This window comes from Bos taurus, chromosome 20 (assembly GCF_002263795.3).
Source record: "Bos taurus isolate L1 Dominette 01449 registration number 42190680 breed Hereford chromosome 20, ARS-UCD2.0, whole genome shotgun sequence".
Taxonomy (NCBI): domain Eukaryota; kingdom Metazoa; phylum Chordata; class Mammalia; order Artiodactyla; family Bovidae; genus Bos; species Bos taurus.
Genome location: NC_037347.1, coordinates 39,340,880 through 39,364,095, shown reverse-complemented (window position 1 = coordinate 39,364,095; position 23,216 = coordinate 39,340,880). Strand labels below are relative to the sequence as shown.

At 40.6% G+C, this 23,216-nt stretch overlaps 1 protein-coding gene across 6 annotated transcripts in view; it reads left to right on the top strand.

The window, feature by feature from the left end:
• RAI14 (retinoic acid induced 14) overlaps positions 1-23,216 on the top strand; it is a 162,054-nt gene that overhangs the window by 111,019 nt on the left and 27,819 nt on the right. For all 6 annotated transcript variants that reach the window (XM_024981509.2, XM_024981508.2, XM_024981507.2 and 3 more), the window contains exon 4: positions 14,919-15,007. In XM_024981509.2, coding sequence (XP_024837277.1) covers positions 14,919-15,007 — 89 coding nt within the window. The remainder of the gene's footprint in view (positions 1-14,918; positions 15,008-23,216) is intronic.

The following is a 23,216-nucleotide window of genomic DNA, read 5'->3' as shown; positions in this document are numbered from 1 at the left end:
CCTTTTATTATATCTACCTGAAATGTTTACCAGGAGAAGGCAACCAATGTTTCCATTTTTCAAACTTTCTGCCGCCTCAGTTACTGATAATAGCAGTGATCAGAGTCACTGTTGCACCTGCCTTTGAAATAGCTGAAACATAGGCAGGCTTACTACTTCTCTGCCGGAGGCGATTTCTCTTGGCCTCTGGAGTTGATCCCTGCTACAAGAGGAGAATAGTTTCAGAGGAGAATAGTTTTTCAAGGCTTTTTGACTAGAAGCTATTAGACAGGGATGCCGTCCTTTCCCTCAGATTATAATCTGAAACGGAAATCCTGGTCTAAGGATTAAGGATTGTCCCCCTGAAATATTTGATGTATGCTAAGCCTCATTTGAGCTCAGTGACCTCATTAAAATTTAGGTGTTGCAGCAAGTAAGTCCCATGAAACACTTGGTAGGCTGGGTTGAAATCACAGACTTTAGAGCTGTAGAAGGCTTCCATGATCATATGGACCAGGTGAGTGAACTGAAGCTGACGACTGTGGGTGACTTTATTGTCTCATCCTTGGAGATTGCTAAATTGAGACCAAAACCAAAGAGTGCTGACTTTTAGTTCCTGCTTCTGCCTACAATGCTAGTGGTCCTAAAAATTGGACATGTTTCAGAATCACCTAGGGGGCTTGTTGAAACACAGATTGCTAGGCTTCTTCCCTGAGTCTGAGGAAGATCCTTAGAATCTGTATTTCTGACAAGCCCCCCCGTGATGCTAAAGTCTTAGCTGGTCCAAGGGACACACTATATGATATGATGTTGGGAAGCAAAGTTAATAACATAACACATAACACAGCTTCTCTCTTAAGAACTTACCACCTGAAAAAAACATGGTCATGCCAGTTTATAGGTGTACCTTGGTTTGTTGTTTTTTAGTCACTAAGTCCTCTTTGTGACCCCATGGGCTGTGACCTCCCAGGCTGCTCAATTCATGGGATTTCCCAGGCAAGAGTAATGGAATGGGTTGCCATTCCCTTCTCCGGGGCATCTTCCCAACCCAGGGATTGAATTTGAGTCCCCTGCATTGGCAGGCAGATTCTTTACCACTGAGCCACCAGGGAAGCCTGTGCCTTGGTTTAGTGAAACACAAAATAGAAACTTCAGATAGAAAAGACAAATTCAAAACTGAAACCTGCATTACTCCCATGCCTCACCCCAGATCACTTCTCTGCTAGGAAAATTGCAATAGGCTAGACAAAATCTCTGCCATCAAGGAAGGTATATTCTAACAGGGCAGTCAGACAATAATCACATGCCTCTTTAACGTAATGTCAGGTGCACTGAAAAAAAAAAAAAAAAACAGCAGCTAGGGGCCACTATGAATAAACCTGGTTAAGAAAGGCCTCTCTGAGCAGATGCCTTCATTTGAGCAGATTCCTGAATTGGAATGAGGTACAAGCCATGCACTTTTCTAGAACTGTCCTGGTGGAGGGAACAGCTGGGCAGATGCTCTGAGGTAGGAGAGTGTTTGATGTGCCCAGCGAACAGAGAATCAACTAGAAGATGAGATCACAGTGGGAGCCAGTAGCCCCTCATATAGAACCTGGTGGGCCACGGGAAGATTTTGGATTAAATCCTAATTCCAAATACTTAATTTCCCTTATTCATATGATCTAATATTTTTTTCCCCTTCCAGAAAGATGCCTTACAAAAGGAATGCAGTTAAAGTATAGACAATTTGGGGGAAATGCTGATGTTCTTAGTTCAGTTCAGTCGCTCAGTCGTGTCTGACTCTTTGCGACCCCATGGACCGCAGCACACCAGGCTTCCCTGTCCATTACTAGCTCCCGGAGCTTACTCAAGCTCATGTCCATTGAGTCGGTGATACCATCCAACCATCTCATCCTCTGTCGTCCCCATCTCTCACCTTCAATCTTTCCCAGCATCAGGGTCTTTTCCAAGGAGTCAGTTCTTCACATCAGGTGGCCAAAGGATCAGCATCAGTCCCTCCAATGAATAATTCAGGACTGATTTCCTTTAGGATGGACTGATTGGATCTCCTTGCAGTCCAAGGGACTCTGAAGAGTCTTCTCCAACACCATAGTTCAAAAGCATTAATTCTTTGGTGCTTAGCTTTCCTTATAGTCCAACTCTGAAAAGCTAGTTATTATTGTGAAATAATAATATAAATAATAAAAGGAAAAGTTGGTTATTATTGTGAAGTATTTCTGAGTCTCACTGACCATTGTTACTCCTCTCTTGGAAATAAAGAGCTTTAAAAAGAAAGAAGGGAGATGTGGGCTTAGCAGGGAGGAACTGCTAATAGGGTCAGGGTAGTGAACTCAAGTCCTGATCTTTTCCACATTTCCCTAACCTCTCTTTTCTGGTGGCTCAGAGAATGGTAGAGAATTCACCTGCAGTGCAGGAGACCTGGGTATAATCCCTGGGTCAGGAAGATCCCTGGAGAAGGGAAAGATAACCCACTTCAGTATTTTTGCCTGGAGAGTTCCATGGGCAGAGGAATATGACTTCCATGGACAGAGGGGCCTGGAGGGCTACAGTCCACAGGGTCACAAAGAGTCAGACAGGAACGACTGAGCGACTGACACTTTCACTACTTTCAACCTGAGCCTCACCGACTTCATCTATGAAGTGAAATGTTAGACCAGTTTATTCTTCTCAGTCTTCTAACTTGCTGGAATTCTGGGTGTGTCTGATGGTGCTAGTAGGGTTTGGTGTATGGTTATTTTCTATAGCTTGACTTGGGGAGTAAAAAATTGGTTGCAGAAGCAGTGGACAGGACTAGAGAGTTGCTGGTGGTGGCCAGCCTGTTGCATTCCTGACCTCACTCGGCTGGCCAGCTCTTTTGGGATCGGGAGTTGGGTTGCTTGTGAAGAAAGAAAGAGTTGGAGTGAAATCCTTCACTCAAGAAAGAGTTCAAGTGAAAGCTATGAATGAACATGCATTAACAATCCAAGTCTTCTGAAAGTAGCCCTGCGAGTTTGTGTTTCCTCCAAATATATGGTTCAGCTGGCAAACAGGAACCAAAAGAATTGTGCTGGTAATAGCTCTGCAAGGTAAAAGGAACCTTCATGGCCATCACTCACAGGCTTTTGAATAGCAGCAGTTTCAGATCCCCTTCAGGTTAAGGACCTTGAAGAATATCGTGGCCTTGTCCCGAGGTTTTGAATTCGAGAAAGTTTGCACAACTTGCTGAGTGATTTTGAAGGATATGAAGCCTCTGTTTTGGGCTCTGTGTGCTGTGGCAATTGGATACATTCCTTTTCATTTGAGACCAAGGGCAACCCTCATCTGCCCCAGTAAGAAGCCTGTATTTGCCTTTTGGCCAAATATTTCTAGTTATTTTAATTTAAACTTTGTTTCTTTAAGAGCGGCATAGCCAGTAAGTTGTATTATGTGGTGTTTCATAGCTTGCAGGCAGATCTAACAAGTACTGTGGTTTCTCAGTGCATGGTGATGAAGGGCCTACTCTGCAGGCAGAACACCAAGGTCAGAATTCAGGCTCCCCTACTTACTGGTTCTGGGACTTTGTGCAAGTTCACTGGACTTCTCTGTGCCTCAGCTTCCTCCTCTGTAAGATGGGATGATGATAGTTATTCCTTCCAGAGCCTTGTTGGGGGATGTAATGAGTTATGGGGCATGGTATTTCAATAGATAAGCAGCTTTTAAAAATATTTAAAAATTTTTTATTTATTTTTATTTTTCGCTGCTCTGGGTCTTTGTTGCTGTGTGCGGGCTCTGGCTACTCTTTATTGCAGTGCATGGGCTTCTTTTGGTGTGAAGCACGGGTTCTAGGCACAAGGGCTTGGTATTTGCAGAGTGCAGACTTAGTTGCTCCAGGGCGGGTGGAATCTTCCTGGACCAGGGATAGAGCCCATGTCCCCTGCACTGGCAGGCGGATTCGTATCCACTGTACCGCCAGAGAAATCCTGCTATTATTGTTGATGCCACTGTTTTTTTTTTTAGTTGCTCAAATATGGTTTAGAGGCAAGAGAAGTGAAGTTAGTACCTCAAGCATGATGACAAGGCAGCAGGCCCAGCGTGGTGTTTCAGCCTCCTGGGCTACTCGTTTTTTTTCCTGCTGTTCTCCTTCTGCACCTTTGGGCTGCCACACAGCTGTTGTTCTGGGCTCTCCAGGTCTTCTTGGTCTTTTTATGGGAGTGGGAGGAAGGGAGGAGGAAGAGGAAAGGATGGTTGGTGGGTTCTGGGCGGGATGGGGAATCATAAAACTCTTAAGCACAGAAACCTTGGGAACTTTCCAAGTGACAAAAGCAGAGAAATTCCAAATATCAGTAAGCAGCAAAGGGATCAAAGGAGCATGAAGTAAATCTGCAGGCCACTCTGTTTGTGCCTTTTAGTTACCCCTCTGTTGAAGGGCCCAGCTGAGTTTTTTTTACAAGAAAGCTAAACATGGCCTATTATAATGAAACTTAAAACAGCATCGATTCCTTTTTTGTGGGGCAAATCCACAAGATTGCTTTCAAGGCTAAGGGATTATGTTTTCAAAAGAAGTTTGAAACAATGGGTGCCTTGGTGAAAAGGACGGTGCGAGGTTCTGAACTCGCCCTCTGTTTAGAGCAGCAGACTACTGCAGCAGACTACTTTGAAAGCAGTCACGTACATGGGGATCAACTGGGAAACTTGTAAACACAGCTTTTGGATCAGTGATGCTGGGTGGCGCCTGAGAGCCTGCATGTCCAACAGCTCCTGGTCCATGGATCACCCCGCGAACATCCAAGATTCAGGCTACTGAAGTGCTGTCACTTCAGCTGTACTGGAGTCTGGACGGCCACCCTGCTGTATCCCTGGGCAGTGATGAGTGTCCCTGTCACTGGGCCTGGGGTTGGGCAGATGGATAAAGGTTTTTATACCCCTCCCTCCTCCACGGAGTTCTTGACCTCTCTAAATGAAGGGATAAGCCAATAGACTGTCTCATAAAATATATTCCTATCAACACTTGAGTGACATTTCTTGTCTTTAAAAGGAAACTGGAGCCTATTATACAGAGTGAAGTAAGCCAGAAGGAAAAACACCAATACAGTATACTAACGCATATATATGGAATTTAGAAAGATGGTAACAATAACCCTGTGTACGAGACAGCAAAAGAGACACTGATGTATAGAACAGTCTTATGGACTCTATGGGAGAGGGAGAGGGTGGGAAGATTTGGGAGAATGGCATTGAAACATGTAAAATATCATGTATGAAACGAGATGCCAGTCCAGGTTCGATGCACGATACTGGATGCTTGGGGCTGGTGCACTGGGACGACCCAGAGGGATGGTATGGGGAGGGAGGAGGGAGGAGGGTTCAGGATGGGGAACACATGTATACCTGTGGCGGATTCATTTTGATATTTGGCAAAACTAATACAATTATGTAAAGTTTAAAAATAAAATAAAATTAAAAAAAATTGAAGTATAGTTGATTTACAGAAAAAAAAAAAAGGAAAGGCCCCACTTTTTAATTAGGTGTAAAAGCCTACAGAGACAAAGCCCAAGGATGTTCTGATTTCATTTTGCCTTCACTTTTCTATTCCTCTAAGGAGAAATTTCAGCTGATAATTAGTTACAATAACTACCTCAAAGGGTTCATTAAGAAAGACTTAAGTGTTTCTTCTGTGGGAAATTTAGGTGTAATTAAAATTCTCATCTCTCAAATTAAAATTTGCCAGACAAGGCTTGGCTAGGATGTGGACAAATTAGAGCCCTCATGTTGCTGGGGATGTAAAATGGTGCTTTAGAAAGTAGTCTCGCATTTCATTAAAGACTTTAACATAGTTACCGTTGCTGCTGCTGCTGCTAAGTCCCTTCAGTCATGTCCAACTCTGTGCGACCCCATAGACGGCAGCCCATCAGGCTCCCCCGTCCCTGGGATTCTCCAGGCCAGAACACTGGAGTGGGTTGCCCTTTCCCTTCTATGGTTCAGCAATTCCACTCCTAGGCCTGTACCCACTAGAACTGAAAACAGGCGTCTACACAAGCACTTGTACACAAATGTTTTAGCAGCCTTATTCAAAATAACCCAAAAGTAGAAACAACCCAAATGTCCGTAACCAATGAATGAATAAACACAATGTGATATATCTGCTCAGTGGAAGGAATATCATACTGGTATGTGCTACACATGGGTGAGCCTTGAAAAGAGGCCAAACGTGAGAAGACAAACACAAAAAAATCTCCTACTGTATGACTCCATCTTGATGAAATGTCCAGAATAAGCAAATCCATAGATAAAGTAGATTAGTGATGGCCAAGGGCAGGCATAGGATGGGAAGTGAATATTAGTGCATATGAATTTTCTTTTTTAAGTTGATGAAAATATTCTGGAATTAGATAGTGACGTTGGTTGCACAACTTCATGAATATACTAAAAACAACCGAATTGTGCATTTTAAAATGCCGAATTCACATACCGTAAAATAAAAATTTGGGGATCTGCCCATGCTGTTTCTTAAGTCTTTATTTAATTTGTTTTAATAGGATTATCTTTCAGCATCATGCATTTGTTTTAAACAGTTTGTCACAGTTTCTCAACCTGGGCACTACTGACATTTTGACATGTTGGTACGATTCACATTTTAGTCCGAGAATTGTTTGTTTTGGGGAGCTGTCCTGTGCACTGTAGGATGTTATAACAGCGTCTCTGTTCTTTCCTCGGTGGCTCAGTGGTAAAGAATCTGCCTGCCAAGCAGGAGACATGGATTCAATCCCTGGGTCGGGGAGATCCCTTAGAGAAGGGAATGGCAACCCACTCCAGTATTCTTGCCTGGAGAATCGCATGGACAGAGGAGGCTAGCAGGCTCTAGTCCGAGGGGTCACAAAGAGTCGTACATGACTGAGTGACTAGTCTCTTCCCTTTCCTTCCTGGTCATTATACATTAGAAACCACCCCCCACCCTGTGAATAATAATCACAGCTGTGTCCAGGTGTTGCCAAATGTCCCCTGGGTGGGGCAGAATCGCCCCCGTGGAGAATCACTGGTTTATCTTTAGTCTTCCTGTGAAAAGCTGAGATCCATGAGGGCTTCTTTATTCACCACGTGTTTCTCAGTGCTTAGAACAGTGTCGGCACATAAATAAATACCTTACTATGGTAAATATGTAAATTAATTAATATATTTAGCTATAGCAGTTTATAAAAATAGATAACTATAGAAATGATTCCATGCTCAAATTAGTTCCAATGCCCTGGGATTAACTTTGTCAAGAACAGCCTCTGTTTTGGGGTGAGGGGGGCTGTTCTTCAGCCTAGTTCTTTTCCTACCCACCTCCCCCAAGTCTGCAAACTGCCTTTACCTAGAGGTGTGTTCTTCTATCAGCTATCCAGGGTACAGGCTGTTAGAGGCCACCAACCAGGAGCTTCCGTAGTTGTGTGCGGACTCGGGGTGCCATCTGCTCCTCAAGCCTGAGGTAACACCACAGATGCCACCTGCGGCCCTGACCAGCACCCACCAGTCGCCGGGACTGCTGCTCTGAGGATGCCTGCGTGTATCGGGCACTGCATAAGAAAGGAAACCTACTCACTGTCATTTACAGATCTGGGTTCTGTGAATGACTAGCCATGCTTTCCCACCCAGCCAAACCCAGCTCTCCACTTAAGTATCTTATAAAAAGTTACTCAAGTGGAGGCTAAATGCTAATGACTTGTTGCTGCCACACCCTGCTTTGGGGATTGTCACTTCTCGAAGGTGCCTGAATCTTACTTAGCGGCTCAAGCGTAAGCATTAGACAAGGCTGATCTCAGATGGTTTTTGTTTTTGGTGGTGTTTTGTTTTGTTTTGGTCATCAATGACTGTCTGTAACTCTGTCTTTCTTGCTTTTCTTTCTTTTTTTTTTCACATTTTTTAAAAATTGGAAGATAATTGCTTTATGACATTGTGTTGGTTTCTGCCATTCAGCAAGAGAATCAGCCCTAAGTATACATAGATCCCCTCCCTCTGGAACCTCCCTCCCGGGCCTCCTTGCTTTTCTTCTTGCTTTTCTCCTCCTCCTCCTCTCTTCTTTTCTTTTTTTTTTCATTTTTATTTTTTTTATTGGAGTATACTTCTTTTACATTGCTGTGTCAGTTTATACTGTACAGCAAAGGGAATAAGTAATGTGTATGCACATATCCCTTCTTTTTTGGATCTCCTTTCCATTTAAATCACAACAGAGCGCTGAGTAGCATATACCCAGAGAAAACCGTATTTCTTTCTTCATTTCTTAAGCAGTGATGGTTCTGACCTAATTTCTGTTAGTCTGTCTTTTCTGAACATTGAGACAAATCCTTTTATTAAGCAGAATGCCTCCGTCCCTGTTCCTTGCCTTGTGTTGATGAGGCTCTGATAATTGGTGGCATTTCTTTGGATATGTATCCATGCTTCACATTTTGCTAAGCGCTTTTTGCATATACCTCATTTCATTCCTCACAGCCCATTTTACACATGTGGAAACTGGGATACAGAGACCACTTGCCCAAGACCGCTCAATGTTAATAAGCGGCGGAGTGCAGATTCAAACCCAGTTAGCCTGAGCCCTTGAAGATTATGTGTATTGCCTTCCCAGTATCCTGCTTCTTGTTACACTTCCTCATCTGGCTGCACATTGTCCTTCCTCTAAGCTTTAATAAAGCTCTAAAGTTTGGAAGTTTTGTCTGATTTTTCAAAATCTTGGGTGTTTGGAATAAGGACCAGATGTTCTGAAGTTAAAACCTTATAATGACTGGGTATCCAAATTGAGTACACACAGAATAGCAAGGTAGTTTTCCCACCTTGTCCTTCTGTCTAATGGCTTAAGAGCTTGAGAAGAGCTGCTTCTGAAAAAAAAAAAAAAAAAAAGAAGAGCTGCTTCTAGGCACAGGGCTGGGGGAATGAAAGAGGGAAGATAGGGCTTTCTCTTCCAGCAGCTGGAGGAGAATTGACCAAATGACACAGCTGCATTTGTTGGTCATTTGTTGCTCTTCGGGTGTGAGGTAACTGCACTGAATGTGTAAGTGGTGTTGGTGTGGGGGACTTGCTGACAGTCATCTCATTGTCTACTTTGTACCTTATTTCTTGTGCATTTGTACAGCTTCCTTAAGAACAGGGCAAAGCTAAATCAGTACACTGATCATTTGGGTTGTTCTTTGATGTGATGATTGATTTGGCAAACTCAGGTTATAGACATTTTATCCCAAATTAGGTAGTAAAATGATTTTTGGATGTATTATTAAATAAAGGGATACTCTATAAGTATCAGAGTATTTTATCACAGTGATCAATAAATACCAAATAACTATATGTCTTGGTGGTTATTCTTTCTTATTTTATATTTTCTCTTTCTAAATCTAGCCCACATATTTTTAAATGATAGATCATAGTATAAAATAGCATATATAGTATGTATTACAAAGAATGGTGTACCGTATTTATATAGAGTATAAAATGTAGTATATGGTGTTGAAGATGAAGAAGCCTTGTTATTTCACAGGATATGCTCGTAGAACTTTTAAAAACCTTCCCAGTTTTAGAACATGGCTGTAGTATGTACAGCCCTGTGTGTGCCCATATGTGTTGTAGATGGGGTGTTGGTTATTTTATCAAGAAAATCTACAATTTAAAATCTGAATTATAGCATTTCTTTTTTGCATCATGTTCTAGACTGAGCACTGGCTCTTATTTGTCAACTGTTTTTCTTATCCTTGGAGTGGGGTCTCTTAAACCTTTTAAACTGGCTCGTACTTTGGCCTTAACACTATATCCAAAAATCCTTTTGAAGTCACTTATCATATTCTGTGCAATTAAGGTAATTTGACACATTCTCCCATCAAAGCATTTTAGTCACTATGCCCAAATATCTTAAAACAGTCAACTCAATTACATGCAGAGTTGAAATATTTTTGGCAGTGGGTTTGACATGCATTTATTGTAGTATTAAATATGGGGATGTACAGTGGTGAAAATGCTTAAATTTGTTTGTCAAAAAATCTGGAGAACTGATTGGCTATCATACACATGTCTATTTAACTTACATACATTAATCTTCTCATACCACACTGGTCTCCTTTAGAAGACACCAGGCAACCAACTTGTTCTTAAGAAGGCTTTCATTTAAAGTAAAAGATCAGATGTTTCTTTTTCCTGTATGAACTATATTTCTGGAAAACTAAATTGTCATCAAGGGAATTTTTTCTCTAGAAGAATTCCAGCTAATGAATAGGAAAAAAATCATGGATTAAAATGTCACCACTTGGCAAACCACAAATCAAAGGATGACTCCAAGTAGTGATTATCAGTGGTTGCTAACATCACTGAAACGGAGCCAGCTAGACATTACGTGTCTTCAGTCAAAGTACATGATACCACTCATAAAGTTGCTTTGCCAAAAACTGAGCCTGTATCAAACCAAGCCTCTAAACCTAGCTACAAGTTTACAGAACAAGTAGAGGCAAGAGAAACATGTTAAAAAAATACTGTGGGGAGGGAGATGCAGAAAAATCCAGATACTGAAAATTCTACAGGCCCAAATGTATGGCTTTTTCATAAAACAAATTGCAAGAACCGAAAAAGAAAAAGGGAACATTATTAGACATCAACCGGATCTCAATATGTTGACCTTTTTTGGATTTTGATTCCCATAAACTATTCAAAAATGATAATATTTATGAAACAATTGGAAATATTCAATTCCTGAATATTTGGCATTATTGAAAAATTACAAAATTTTAAGTTGTGATGATATTACTACATTTTCATTAAGAGCCATTTTATTTTAGAAATACATTGAAATATTTAAGAATGAAATGATATGACATGAAATTTGCTTCAAAAAATAATAATGGTTGGTAAGGGTATACATGAAACAAGGTTGTTGGATACAAAAGATTTCATCGCATTATTATTTCTACTTTGCAAAGTGCTTATCTTTTAAGTATATGTGTAGAAAAATTCAGAGATGAAAAGATACGATAAATGAGATCCTTAAGAATAATTTTTATGTGACATCCACAATAAACACCTGGAAATGAGTCTCCTTTCAGAAACACCTTGAAATATTGGTTTAGCTAGTTGAATTACATCAACTAAGAATGATTTGATTAGCTAAAAATATGAGATTCTGCAGTATAAAAATACCAGCATGAGTATCTATCATTATATATGGATAATTGGCTGTTTATTATTATTTATCTTTATACAAGTTCATTTTCTCTGTAAGAACAACGAGTGCTGAAGTTTCAGGTGAAATGTATGAGGATAAAATTATGAATTGGGAAAAGACTCGTTTTATTTTTTCATCAGAACACAGTGTTCTGCAGAAGAATAATTGGAGATTTCCCAAAATAAAGGAAAAAGTCTCTTCATGATTTAAACTCTGAAGAGAGACAGCAGAATAAAATCACATGCACACAGTTTATTAAAACATATGCAGTGAAACCTTAATTAACTGGATCCCTCAATACAATGTGTTATAGCCATCAAAGATGGATTGCTATAATAATTTCATTTTAAAAAGCAATGTCTAAGAAAATTGGATTGGATAATGAGCCTAACTTCCTAACACCTCACTTCTCTTGACTTATAATGACCACTGACCTTTCAAATATGATGCTGAAAATTACACAACTGCCAAGCCATCCATAGAATATCGTGTCACATTCATCAGAGCACATTTATCAGCATGCAGGATTGGCCTTACAGAAATGGTTCATTGTCACATGTGTCTGCAGGTTCAATGCCCTGTAAATATAGTGTGCAATCCAGAGAAAATACAGAGCTTCCCCTATGACTCGGCGGTAAAGAATCTGCCCATAGTGCGGAAGATGTGAGTTTTGATTCCTAGGTCAGGAAGATCCCCTGGAGGAGGAAATAGCTACCCAATCCACTCCAATATTCTTGCCTGTAAGATTCCATGGACAGAGGAGCCTGGTGGGCTACAGTCCATGGGGTCACAAAAGAGTTGGGCATGCCTGAGCAACTGAGCATGCGTGCTGAGGAAATCCAGGAAGTCTTAGAGTAGGAAAATAGTTATCACAGGGAGAAAGGAGTTAGCAACTAGAAGGGGCACATGGAGATCTTCTGGGGTGCTAAGAGGAGATACAAGGAGGGATTTTGGGTCTCTGGCCACATTGTGTTTCTTCAGTATGAAAGCAGAAGGGACATGTTCCACTTGAGAAGTTTTAGCAAACTACACAATTATGACATGTGTAGCGTAAATATGTTAAAGTGAAAGTCTCTCAGTCACGACCAACTCTTTGTGACCCCATAGACTATAGAGCCCATGGAATTCTCCAGGCCAGAATACTGGAGTGGGTAAACTTTCCCTTCTCCAGAGGATCTTTCCAACCGAGGGATTGAACCCAGGTCTTCTGCATTGCAGGCAGATTCTTTACCAGCTTAGCCACAGGGGAAGTCCATATGTTAAACTTCAGTCCAAAGTTTTGTATCTTTACATGTTTGCATGTGTGTGTGTGTGCATGTGAGTGCTAATTTCTATTCCTGGTATTTTCATCTTTAGCAAAAGATTTGGCTGCCTGGTCCAGATCATTTTGATTGAGTTCTCCCCTGGTCATAGGATATAGCAGAGTGAACAGCTTAGAAGCAAGCACATAGACATTAAGAAAAGAAGATAAATATTAATAAATATTAGGGCTTAATAATCTGGGGTATTTAGATCCATTGCCTTGAAAGCAGACTTCAATAATTGAGTCTCTTAGTGGTTTCATGTCCTCAAGAGCAATTAAATTATGTAATGTACACTATTACTGCACATGCATGAATGCTAAGTCACTTCAGTTGTGTCCAGACTCTGTGATCCTATGGACTGTAGCCCGCCAGGCTCCTCTCTGTCCATGGGATTCTCCAGTCAAGAATACTAGAGTGGGTTGCCATGCCCTCCTCCAGGGGATTCTCCCAGCCTAGAGATCAAAGCCACGTTTCTTACGTCTGCTGCATTGGCAGACAGGTTCTTTACCACTAGCACCAACACTGTTACTAAGGGTGGGGAAATTTTAGAAACCTTTCACTGTGATTAAATGATTCACTGTTTAAAGATGAAGTTTACTAATTATAAAATTAAGTTACCCCAACAATGCTGAAAACGGCTGTTATTATTTATTGTCCTGCCTTTTGGTTAAGCAGTATTTAATTAGAAATTTCATTTAAACAAGTCGCATGTTCCCAAGTCATTCCATATGATCAAAGCTTCACTGTAATGTGTAAACATTACGCAAAATGTGTAAATCTACTATAAAGTAGATTTTGACTTTAAAGAAACATTACACATAAGTTGCTGCACAAATGAAGAAATGGTCGATGTGATCAGAGCCAGGGAAGCTAAAATGATAGAATGTAAGAGCTGGAGGGAACATTAGAAAGCATCTGAGTCTATCCACACACTTTACAATGAAGGAAATTTAGGCTCTGAGAGGTTAAACTGACTTCCCAAAGATACATAGCTGACATATGGCTGATCTGCAACCAGAACTGATATAACCCTATTTGCTGACCTGCCAACCCTCAGTCAGCCCAGTTCTCCAGAGCAGAGGTGTGGGGTCAAGCTCACCTGAGTTTAAATCAGTTTAGCTCTTGGATTTGCTACTTGGGTGTGACTATGGACCCCAGTGACAGATCCTGTGCTATGGAAGAATATTACCTGGGCATTAATTCAGAGTTACAGACACCAAGTATCCTGAGAAGGTAACTCCCTAAGACAGGTCTGAGGCAGTTGGAGAGCTCAGACGTGCATTAACCTCCTTCTCAAGGCATGGCTGCTCAGTGGAATTCTGCTTTCCTTCTGCCCGTGGAAGTGCCCTTCACCCCTGGGATCTGCGGGGAGGATGGGTGTGGCATTGGATGTTGTCTCTTTTTTTAAATATTTATTTATTTTCATTGGAGTATAATTGCATTACAATGTTGTGTTAGTTCTGCTGTAAACAAAGTGAGTCACCTATATGTGTACATATATCTCCTCCCTCTTGACCCTCACTTCCATCCCACCCATCTAGTTCATCACCGAGAACTGAGCTGAGCTTCCTGTGTTATAAGGATATTATCTCTTTCTAATGATAAGTCTAAATGTGCTGAGCGAGGTTTGTGCCCTCAAGTGTCACTGAGTTCCAGTGCCTGACTGTGGGCTTCCTTTAATGCTGTTTGTACCTGAGTGTAGACGCCTGCCATCTAATGGAGATGGTGTTAGGACTCATGTCAAAAGGCTTTTATGGTGAATTCTCTGGTGGTCCAGTGGTTAAAACTCCCTGCTTCCCATGCACAGGGCATGAGTTTGGTCTCTGGTCAGGGAACTAAGATCTCTAACATGCTGCTTGACGTGGCCAAAAAATTAAAAAAAAAAATTAAAAGGCTTTTATGAGGATGAAAAGAACTAATGTACTAAAGTGGGTAATAAGATGCTTGGCGCACATTAGGCATGTAAAAAAAAGTTGTGTAGTTGTGTACAACTACAGATAACTATTGCTATCTGCTAAAACACAACAATGGATTTGATACTGATGCTGTCCAAGAACCCTAATCATTGTTTGACTTGGACAAATTTGCCTTCAGAGAGTGCATTGCTTAAAAATAATGGCTTTGTTAAAAAAACACTGGAAAACAGAAAAAAGTTGATAAATTACTTATATATTTAGGAATTGAATCAAGTTGGGACTCTGGTTATTTTTTCCTAAAGGGGTAAGAAATGTCATTGAATTTTACTTTTTTCAAGCCTGTCTTTACATGGGAAGACCTAAGATCTAGCTCCTTATCCATTACTTAATAAAAAGTATCAATGAGCAAATTATCAGACCACTTCGAGCCTCTGTTTTCTCCTTTTTAAAATGAGAAAAAAGTAAGACCTACTCTCGAGGTGGTTTGGAGCTTAAGTGAGAGATAGTATACACAAAAGGCAAAAACATGGTTGGGGTAAGTCTGTAAAGAGTGGCAATCTTAAGGAGATTGTGTTACCTCTTTTCCAGTTTTCATCTTGCTGCTACAAAAGGACATGTGGAATGCCTCAGGGTCATGGTTACACACGGCGTGGATGTGACAGCCCAAGATACTGCCGGTATGTAATCTTCTTCTCTTAAGTCAACAGGCCAGCAGGAAAGTAGGTATCACAGAAATGATATGTATTCCTTGTGGAAGATTTACAGTCTATACAGATCAACCAAAAGAAAAACATAGAATCTCCTCCAATGACTAGGCTCTGATGTGGTTTCATTATTTGAGCCTTTACAAGTGTTTTCATCTTATATGTGGTTAATCAACTAGAGACTATGCTTCTTATCCCTCGTTTAAAATTTTTATTTTCTAAGATGATATATATGGACCAAGTACTCTCCCCCAATTTTTGTTCTTATGAATCATTCTACAAAGTGATGAATGGAGGGAATTGTTTAGGTGCTCATTTCATCAACTAGCTGAAGTGGGTTCTGTGGACAGAAGGCAGGATCTTCATGTGGATCAGCTGCCCATGGTCTGCACCCCTTACTGTGTTTTAGTGCATCTGAATCACCTAGGAACTGGAGGGGAGGAAGGGCGAAAGAGCTTAAAAGGGGGAAGAAGAAGAAGGGAAAGAATAAACAGCACACACACACACACACACACACCTACAGACAACACCATGCATATATATCCCAGCTCTGTCTTCAGAGATTCAGAATTTCTGAACATTTCCAGCCAGTTGGTACTTTTGTAAAGCTCGCAGCTGATTCTAACGTGAAGCCAGTGTTGATAAGTGATGATCGAGTCAGATAGAAAAGGAAGTGTAGTCCTGTCTTTTATGAACGTTGTATTATAGGAAGGAGTCCCTGGGTTGCCAGCCTGAGTTTCTGCCCCTTGTTGTCCAAAAGGTGGAAGCAAGTACTGGTGGCTTTTCATTTCTCTATTGTACTTGAAAATCTTTGTCTTCTAATAGGCTTTTGTTGGTTTTTACTAGAATATAAGATTAGTCTGTTCTGTAGTCTTTAATTGAGGCTTTTCATTAATCTGTGATGGATCCCTTTTGCTTCCCACCTGAAAACACACCTCAGAGTAGTCATCTTGGGGCCAGATTGGTCAAGTGTTATGAAAATACAATTATTACTCAAAATATGGCCGGAAAACTCATGTTTCAGACTTGTTTTCATAAAGTCTGTGGCACTTGAAAAATAATATCAGGGTCTGGGAGTATTTATTCTTTGAGAATAGACTTGTTTTTTTATGACAGATGAAGAGCCAGTTAAAGTCAAGTCAGGTAAAGGAGGTGTCAATCTGGTAAAACCATTTTTGGTTAAAAATAGGGAGTGATTGAAGTAACAAAATGATTTTCCAGAGCAGTGCCACAGAAAGCTCCAAAATAAATATTTTGAGAAATGGCAATACTTGAGGTGACACTCATGGTAAAGAACTTGCCTGCCATTGTAGGAGACATACGAAACACAGGTTTGATCCACGGGCCAGGAAGATCCCCTGGAGAAGGAAATGACAACCCACTCCAATATGCTTGCCTGGAAAATTCCATGGACAAAGGAGCCTGGCAGGCTACAGTCTACGGGGTCTCAAAGAGTCAGACATGACTGAACACAAATTATTATAATACCAGCAGAAGAAAGAATGCTTTCCTAAGTGACTCCCTTGAAGGGAACACTAATTTATGTTGCTAATTAAAAATCATCTCTAATGCCAAGATCCAGTTATTTTGTTTTTAAAGTTTATTGTTACTACTTTTAAAGTTGTACCACATACACATCGAGCAGTAAGAGTAGCTACCATCCCCTTGATGAGGTGTGTCCTCTTATAGATGGGATTTCTTTAAGAAAATCATAATCTAAAAAAGTTTGTTTAGTGTGAATAAATTTGAGCTGTAATATAATTTTGTTTAACTGCATTTGATGTTAAAAAATAGATAGGAGTCTCATTATTTCCATTGTAACTGAGTATCGCTCCCCCATGTTTTTATTAAAGGGAAAAAAATGTTTAATGCATGTTCATTCTAGAAAATTTGGGAAATACAGAAAACTACCAAGAAGATAACCAGTGGTTCTACTCCAAGAAAAAAACATTTTTACTGTTTTGCAGTATTTCCTACCAGATTTTCCTGGTGCAGTTTTACATAGCTGAGATCACAGTATATAATAAACTCTAAATCCTGCCATTAAAAAAAAAAAAAAAAGATAACCATGATCATTTCCTGTACTAAAAACTCAAGCATAGTTTTTTGTGGCTGTCTAATACCATGTGGATAGAGTTTGTATTTACTACCAGAGCCCTCACTTATTTCCTGAAAGCCTGGGGAGTCATGCAGTGAGACCTGGACACCCCAGCACAGTTTCCTCTTCCTTGCCAGTGGAGATGACAGTGCTCTCCAAGAAGCTGGAGGGGAGGACTTCCCCTGGCAGTCCAGTAGTTAAGACTCCATGCTTCCACTACAGGGGGGCACAGGTTCAATCCCTGGTCAGGGAACTAACATCCCACATGCCACAAGGCATGGCCCAAAAAAAAAAAAACGAACTAAAAACAAGCTGGAGGGGAAACTGCAGACCCATCCTCCCGTCCTGGACTCTTCTCTGGGCTGGTTAGTGGAAACCGTCACAGCCCATTTCTTTCAACTCTGATTGAAACTGGTAGAATCCATAGCACTTGGCAGCCCCAGAAGAGCTTCCATACATCCTGTGAGTTGGAAATGTCTCGAGCTGCCTGTCACTTTTCTCTCATTTCTAACAATGAGGTCCACACTCTGGTCCTTGGGCTTATTGTTTTGCTTTAGTCTGAGTGAGGTACTGACTTCTCGTGATTTCTTGAAAGCATGCAAACAGAACCCAGGAACAAAAGAAGGAAAAGCGGCATGGATAAAAGTACGGAAAATCTGTTGCGTTATCTAGAACAACACTTCTCGGAGTTTTTCCTGTTATAGTGAACAAGATAAACGTGATGGCTTTTACTGCTCATGCCCTTCCTGTTGGCTATAACACCCACTCCTTTCTCTCCTTCTCAAGAATGCGAGTCAGAATCCAAGGGAATGGCAAGGACATTAGTCACTGTGCTTAATGGTTGTCATTAGCCCAAAACATTTGATGAAAGGATGAATTAAATGGCTCAGTCACTAAGTTGTGTCCAGCTTTTTGCGACCCCATGGCCTGCAGCACACCAGGCTTCCCTGTCCTTCACTATCTCCTAGAGTTTGCTCAAACTCATGTCCATCAAGTCAGTGATTCCATCCAACCATCTCATCCTCTGTCATCCCCTTCTCCTGCCTTCTATCTTCAATCATCAGGGTCTTTTCCAATGAGTCTTCTTATCTCATCTTCTCATCATAAAGCTCCAAAGTAGTGGAGCTTTAGCTTCAGCATCAGTCCTTCCACTGAATATTCAGGGTTGATTTCCTTTAGGATTGACTGGTTTGATCTCCTTGCTGTCCAAGGGACTCTCAAGAATCAGCTCATAGATGCTGTCTTTTCAGTCAACCTCCCTGAAGTGTTGCTATATTATTGCTAAGATCCAGTTATCTTCAATTCTAATACCCAGTGAGAACTCGTATGAAAATCTGTTACCATAAATCCAACTGCCCTGCAGAGTTTCAGAAAAAATCCTGCTTTCAAAATATATCATTACACTGACCCTTTTAATTCTTTATATCCACAAAGTGTACAGGATGGTTAACTTGGTACAGTTTACCTACTTCTTAAACTGGTGACTGGATTTAAGTTCAGAAGCAAAGGGATTTTAGTATCTTTCTTTATCAACTATCCTTCCACATCAAATGTTTGGAAGTCTGACCACAGACTTTTCATAAGTGCTTTACAAACAATCTCAGGAGCAGAATACTGTCAGTAGATAAAGCCTTGTGTGTAGTACCGGTAGTGTGAAAGTGTTAGTCACTCAGTCATGTCCAACTCTTTGCAACCCCATGGACTGTAACCTGCCAGGCTCCACTGTTCATGGGATTCTCCAGGCAAGAATACTGGAGTGAGTTGCCATTTGCTTCTCCAGGGGATCTTCCTGAGCTAGGGATTGCACTTGAGTCTCCTGTATTGCAGACAGTTTCTTTACCGTCTGAGCCATCAGGAAAGCCCAGTACATCTCAATTATTATCATTTTAGATGGCTTTGGAGGCTTGGGTGAGAGGATACATGTGAACATCCTAGCGCCCAGTCTCTTTTGCACATCAGGTTTTTAAAATGTTTAACATTTTTAAAAAAAATAAAAAAGCTGTGATTATCACCAAGCCAAACACTCTCATAGTACAAATCAGAAAAAGAAATCCCCAAACTGGAAGAAGCTCATGACTCATGTTTTTGGTTTGTGGGATTCCCCCCATTCCTTGGCTTCCCTGGTGGCTCAGCAGTAAAGAATCTACATGCAATGCAGGAGACAAAGGTTCAATCCCTGAGTTAGGAACATCCCCTGGAGTAGGAAATGGCAGCCCACTCCAGTATTCTTGCCTGGAAAATCACATGGACAGAGGAGCCTGGTGGGCTACAGTTCATGGGGTCACAAAACAGTCAGACACATCTTAGCAACTAAACACACACACCCCATCCCTTATCACCTATTTGCCAAACAACACCATAGACATAGCGATAGCAGTCAGCTGGGAAAGTCTGCACCTAAGCTCACAGTGCTGACTCTAAAGAGGACCTTTGTGTTTGCTCGTGTTCCTCACTGATTTAGGAGGTGGCATTCTGTTTCTTTAGAAATGAATAATTTCTCCAAGACTTCTAGGCTTTTTTTTTTTTTTTTTGGATGCCTGTAATTAGCACCTGGGAAGATAAGATAGGATTAAACAGAGCATTAACAGAAGATTGAAGAAGACCAAAGAATCTTCTATTATCAAGTGCTTGTCTGAAGCATTAACTTTCAGACTTTGTTTTTTAGCAAATGTATGCATTTGACACAATGTGACCCGGTGGCTTAAACAAGATAGACTTTTCTGTCTTTCAATTAAAAGTCCCAAGTTGCTATGGCCACTCAGCTCCACACTGAGGACTCTTACCCAGACTTGTTACTCCACCATCCAGGGTATTGCCTTGGTCCTAACAGCCCAGGGGGGCTCCCCCGCTGCATCCACATCCAGTCCCAGCTGGCAGAAAGGAAAGCCCAGCTCATGAAGTGGCGTACACTCAGATCTCACTGGACACAGAGTGATCTGCGGCCACTCCTGCCTTCAAAGGAAGCTGGGAATTCTGGGCAGAGCAGCAAATTGTCCAGTTTAATAATATAGGAGGGGGACTTACTTTGTGGTCCAGTGGCCAAGACTCCATGCTCCCAGTGCAGGGGGCCTGGGTTTCATAAGATCAGGGAGCTAGATCTTATCACATGCCACAAGTAAGAGTTCAAATGCCGCAACTGAAAAATTCCCACGTGCCACAACTAAGACATGGCGCAACCAGATAAATAAATAAATATTAAAAAAAAAAGTATAGAATGTTTTGCTGTAGAAGGAAGTGTAAATAGAAATTGGAGAATGATGTGTGATTTGTCACACTCCCATATCTTAAATTTTCCTCGATCCCTTTGCACACAAAACTTCTTTTCTCATAGAAGAAGAGAGTCTTAGGAGAGAGAGAACTGAGCTATGGAATATAGAGATACCATAATGCACAGAGGCTTGAGGAGGGAGACACTGGAGAACCCTTCTTTTCTGGGGTTTCTGGTATTGGCTTAGCTTTTGTTTGGGTTTCTGGGTGGCCCTCCATTCTATTATGCCCTTAATCTAGCTCACATATAATACCAATCTAGCTCACATATTCTAGCCAAGAACAGTTATGTCTTAAAACTCAAGTACTTGAGAGAATGGGTCATTTAAAATGTAATGGCAGACTGTAGTCCATTAAGTATTTCATATTTAATTTGGAATAAAGGCAAGCCCAAAACTGATTGCATGATTACAGTTCTTTACTTGCCGGTTGTGCACATGTATGCATGTCTGAAGGGCCAACTATACACAGTGATCAACACAATCTGGCCATGAAAAGATTTCAAATGATGTATACATGCAGGTGCAAAAAAACCCAACTTTTGATTCAGTGTAAATCACCATGCAGATCTACTTTGTAGAGATTAAGGGATAATTTCAAAACTCTAATAGTAAGAATGGTTATTAGAAATTTCTCTTTGTGTGTGTGTGGTATTTGTATGTGTCTATATATACACATATATACACACACAACTGAATCACTTTACACTGGAAACTAATACAATATTATAAATCATTATATATACTTCAATAAAAAAGTCACAAAATTTTATTTTTCTTTATTGGCGTATAGTTTATTTACAACATTGTGGATTTTTTTCTTTTAAAAAAAATATTTATATTGGAGCATAGTTAATTAACATATGTTAGCTTCAGGTGTACAGCAAAGTGATTTAGTTATACATATACATGTACCTATTCTTTTTAATAAAATTTTGTTTAAAAAAATACATCTTTCATACTCTGATCTCTCGCCTGGAACTATAACTAGGTGAATAGATTTATGCTTCAGTGATTGAAAACTTGATGTAAAGATAAGCATTTCTAAGAACAATGTTTAAATATATTTAAAGGTGTAAATAAAAATCAAATTAATTACTACTTTTATTGTTTATATTTTATTGTTAATACTACTTTTATTGTTATATTGTTTATATTGGGCTTCCCTGGCTGCTCAGACAGTAAAGAATCTGCCTGCAATGCGGGAGACCCAGGTTCGATCCCTGAGTCGGGAAGATCCCCTGGAGGAGGAAATGGCAACCCACTCCAGTAGCTTGCCTGGAAAATCCCATGGGGAGAGGACCCTGGCGGGCTACAGTCCACAGGGTCAGACATGACTGAGCGACTAACACTTTCTTTCCTTGTTTATATTCAGCATTTTGAAACTCTGGTTCTTAAGTAGATATTGCAAACCATATGTATCTTTTAGTTCTCTTTATTTTTCTAAACGTTCCCATATTACGATCTGAAACTATGATTTCTCAAACTTCAGCCTTTTGGTGTTTGTTTGCCTTGTCTTTGTCTCCTAAGACTTCATCAGTTTAAAATTTTGTCACCTGCACTCGAAGACTGTGATCCTAGTCCCATCAGTAATTCCTCCACTATATGAGTGAGCTCTGCTCTGTTTCTGCAGCAGTCTGAAATCATTGAATAAGTGGTTAATGTCCAAGTTAGCTTGGGGGAAGGTGTTCCGTGGCTGGGCCATCCTTCTTAGACTCTTTGCATAGCAGGATTCTTAAACCACCTGGAATAGCCTCTGACACTTGACTTACGAGTAGCACTGGTGTCTTCACTCCCAGGTAGAATTCTGCTGAAATGCACTTGAATTAGGGTTGCCTTGTTATTTTCCTATAGGGAAATTGCTTTCTGATATTCCAGACAGATCCACAGCCAAATGGGGGCCAGTCTTATGTGGGGGCTGGTTACAGTGAAGTTCTGTCACTAATATATTCTCTCCAGAAAATTTTGCATTTGGAAAGAGAATTTTGTTTTAATGGTATCTGTGAGAGACATCTCACTCCAGGGTAATGTTGTCCAGGGACTGATGCATCGTTTGAATTTAGAGACTCTTTTAAGTGAAAAATGCTTTTGTGCTCCTGGTTAGGGAAACCCATCACAGGGCCAAGGAATAAGAGAGTGTTGTTTCTGTAGAAACACAGTGCTTATTTTCAGGTATGACTGGAACACTTGCACTGAAAATGAAGGCCTGTTATTTATTTTATGATGGTTGTTTAAATCTCCCTACCCTCTTGTCTTTGGAGAACTGTGCCTTTTTCCAGTGGATGCTATTTATGTATTAGAAGAGCTTTTGTCTACAGGATAGACAAAAGTTAATGCATTGCATACACGACATAAACAGTCTTCTACTTATAATCAGGATGGGTTCCAAAAGTTCATCTGTAAGGCATTTGTTTAAAACACAGAATGTGCTCCTCCTTAGAAACACTGATACAAATGATGGTCGAGGGCCCGGCTAACCCACCAAAACTCAATTTGTAGTTTAAGCAAACTCATTATTGTGTGTTATACTTCCTGAAAAGAGGTCTCCTGTGGTAAAAGGAGGAAGGGGAAAAGAAGCTACTTGTCTTCCTACTTCCAAAGATCCCATTGCCTTATTTCCTGATCTTCTTCATCCTCATCCATTTGGGCAGAGGTCAAATGGAGTGTTCTACCTCCCCCAACCAGCTCCCTCTATGCATACCCTTAAAATCTCTGTGCAGCTTCTCAGCAAAGAAGGTATCTGATCTTTTAACCTTATACATGCTTTTGGGCAGCTCACTGTGGTCCTAAAACCTTCTAATTTTAAATACGATATTTT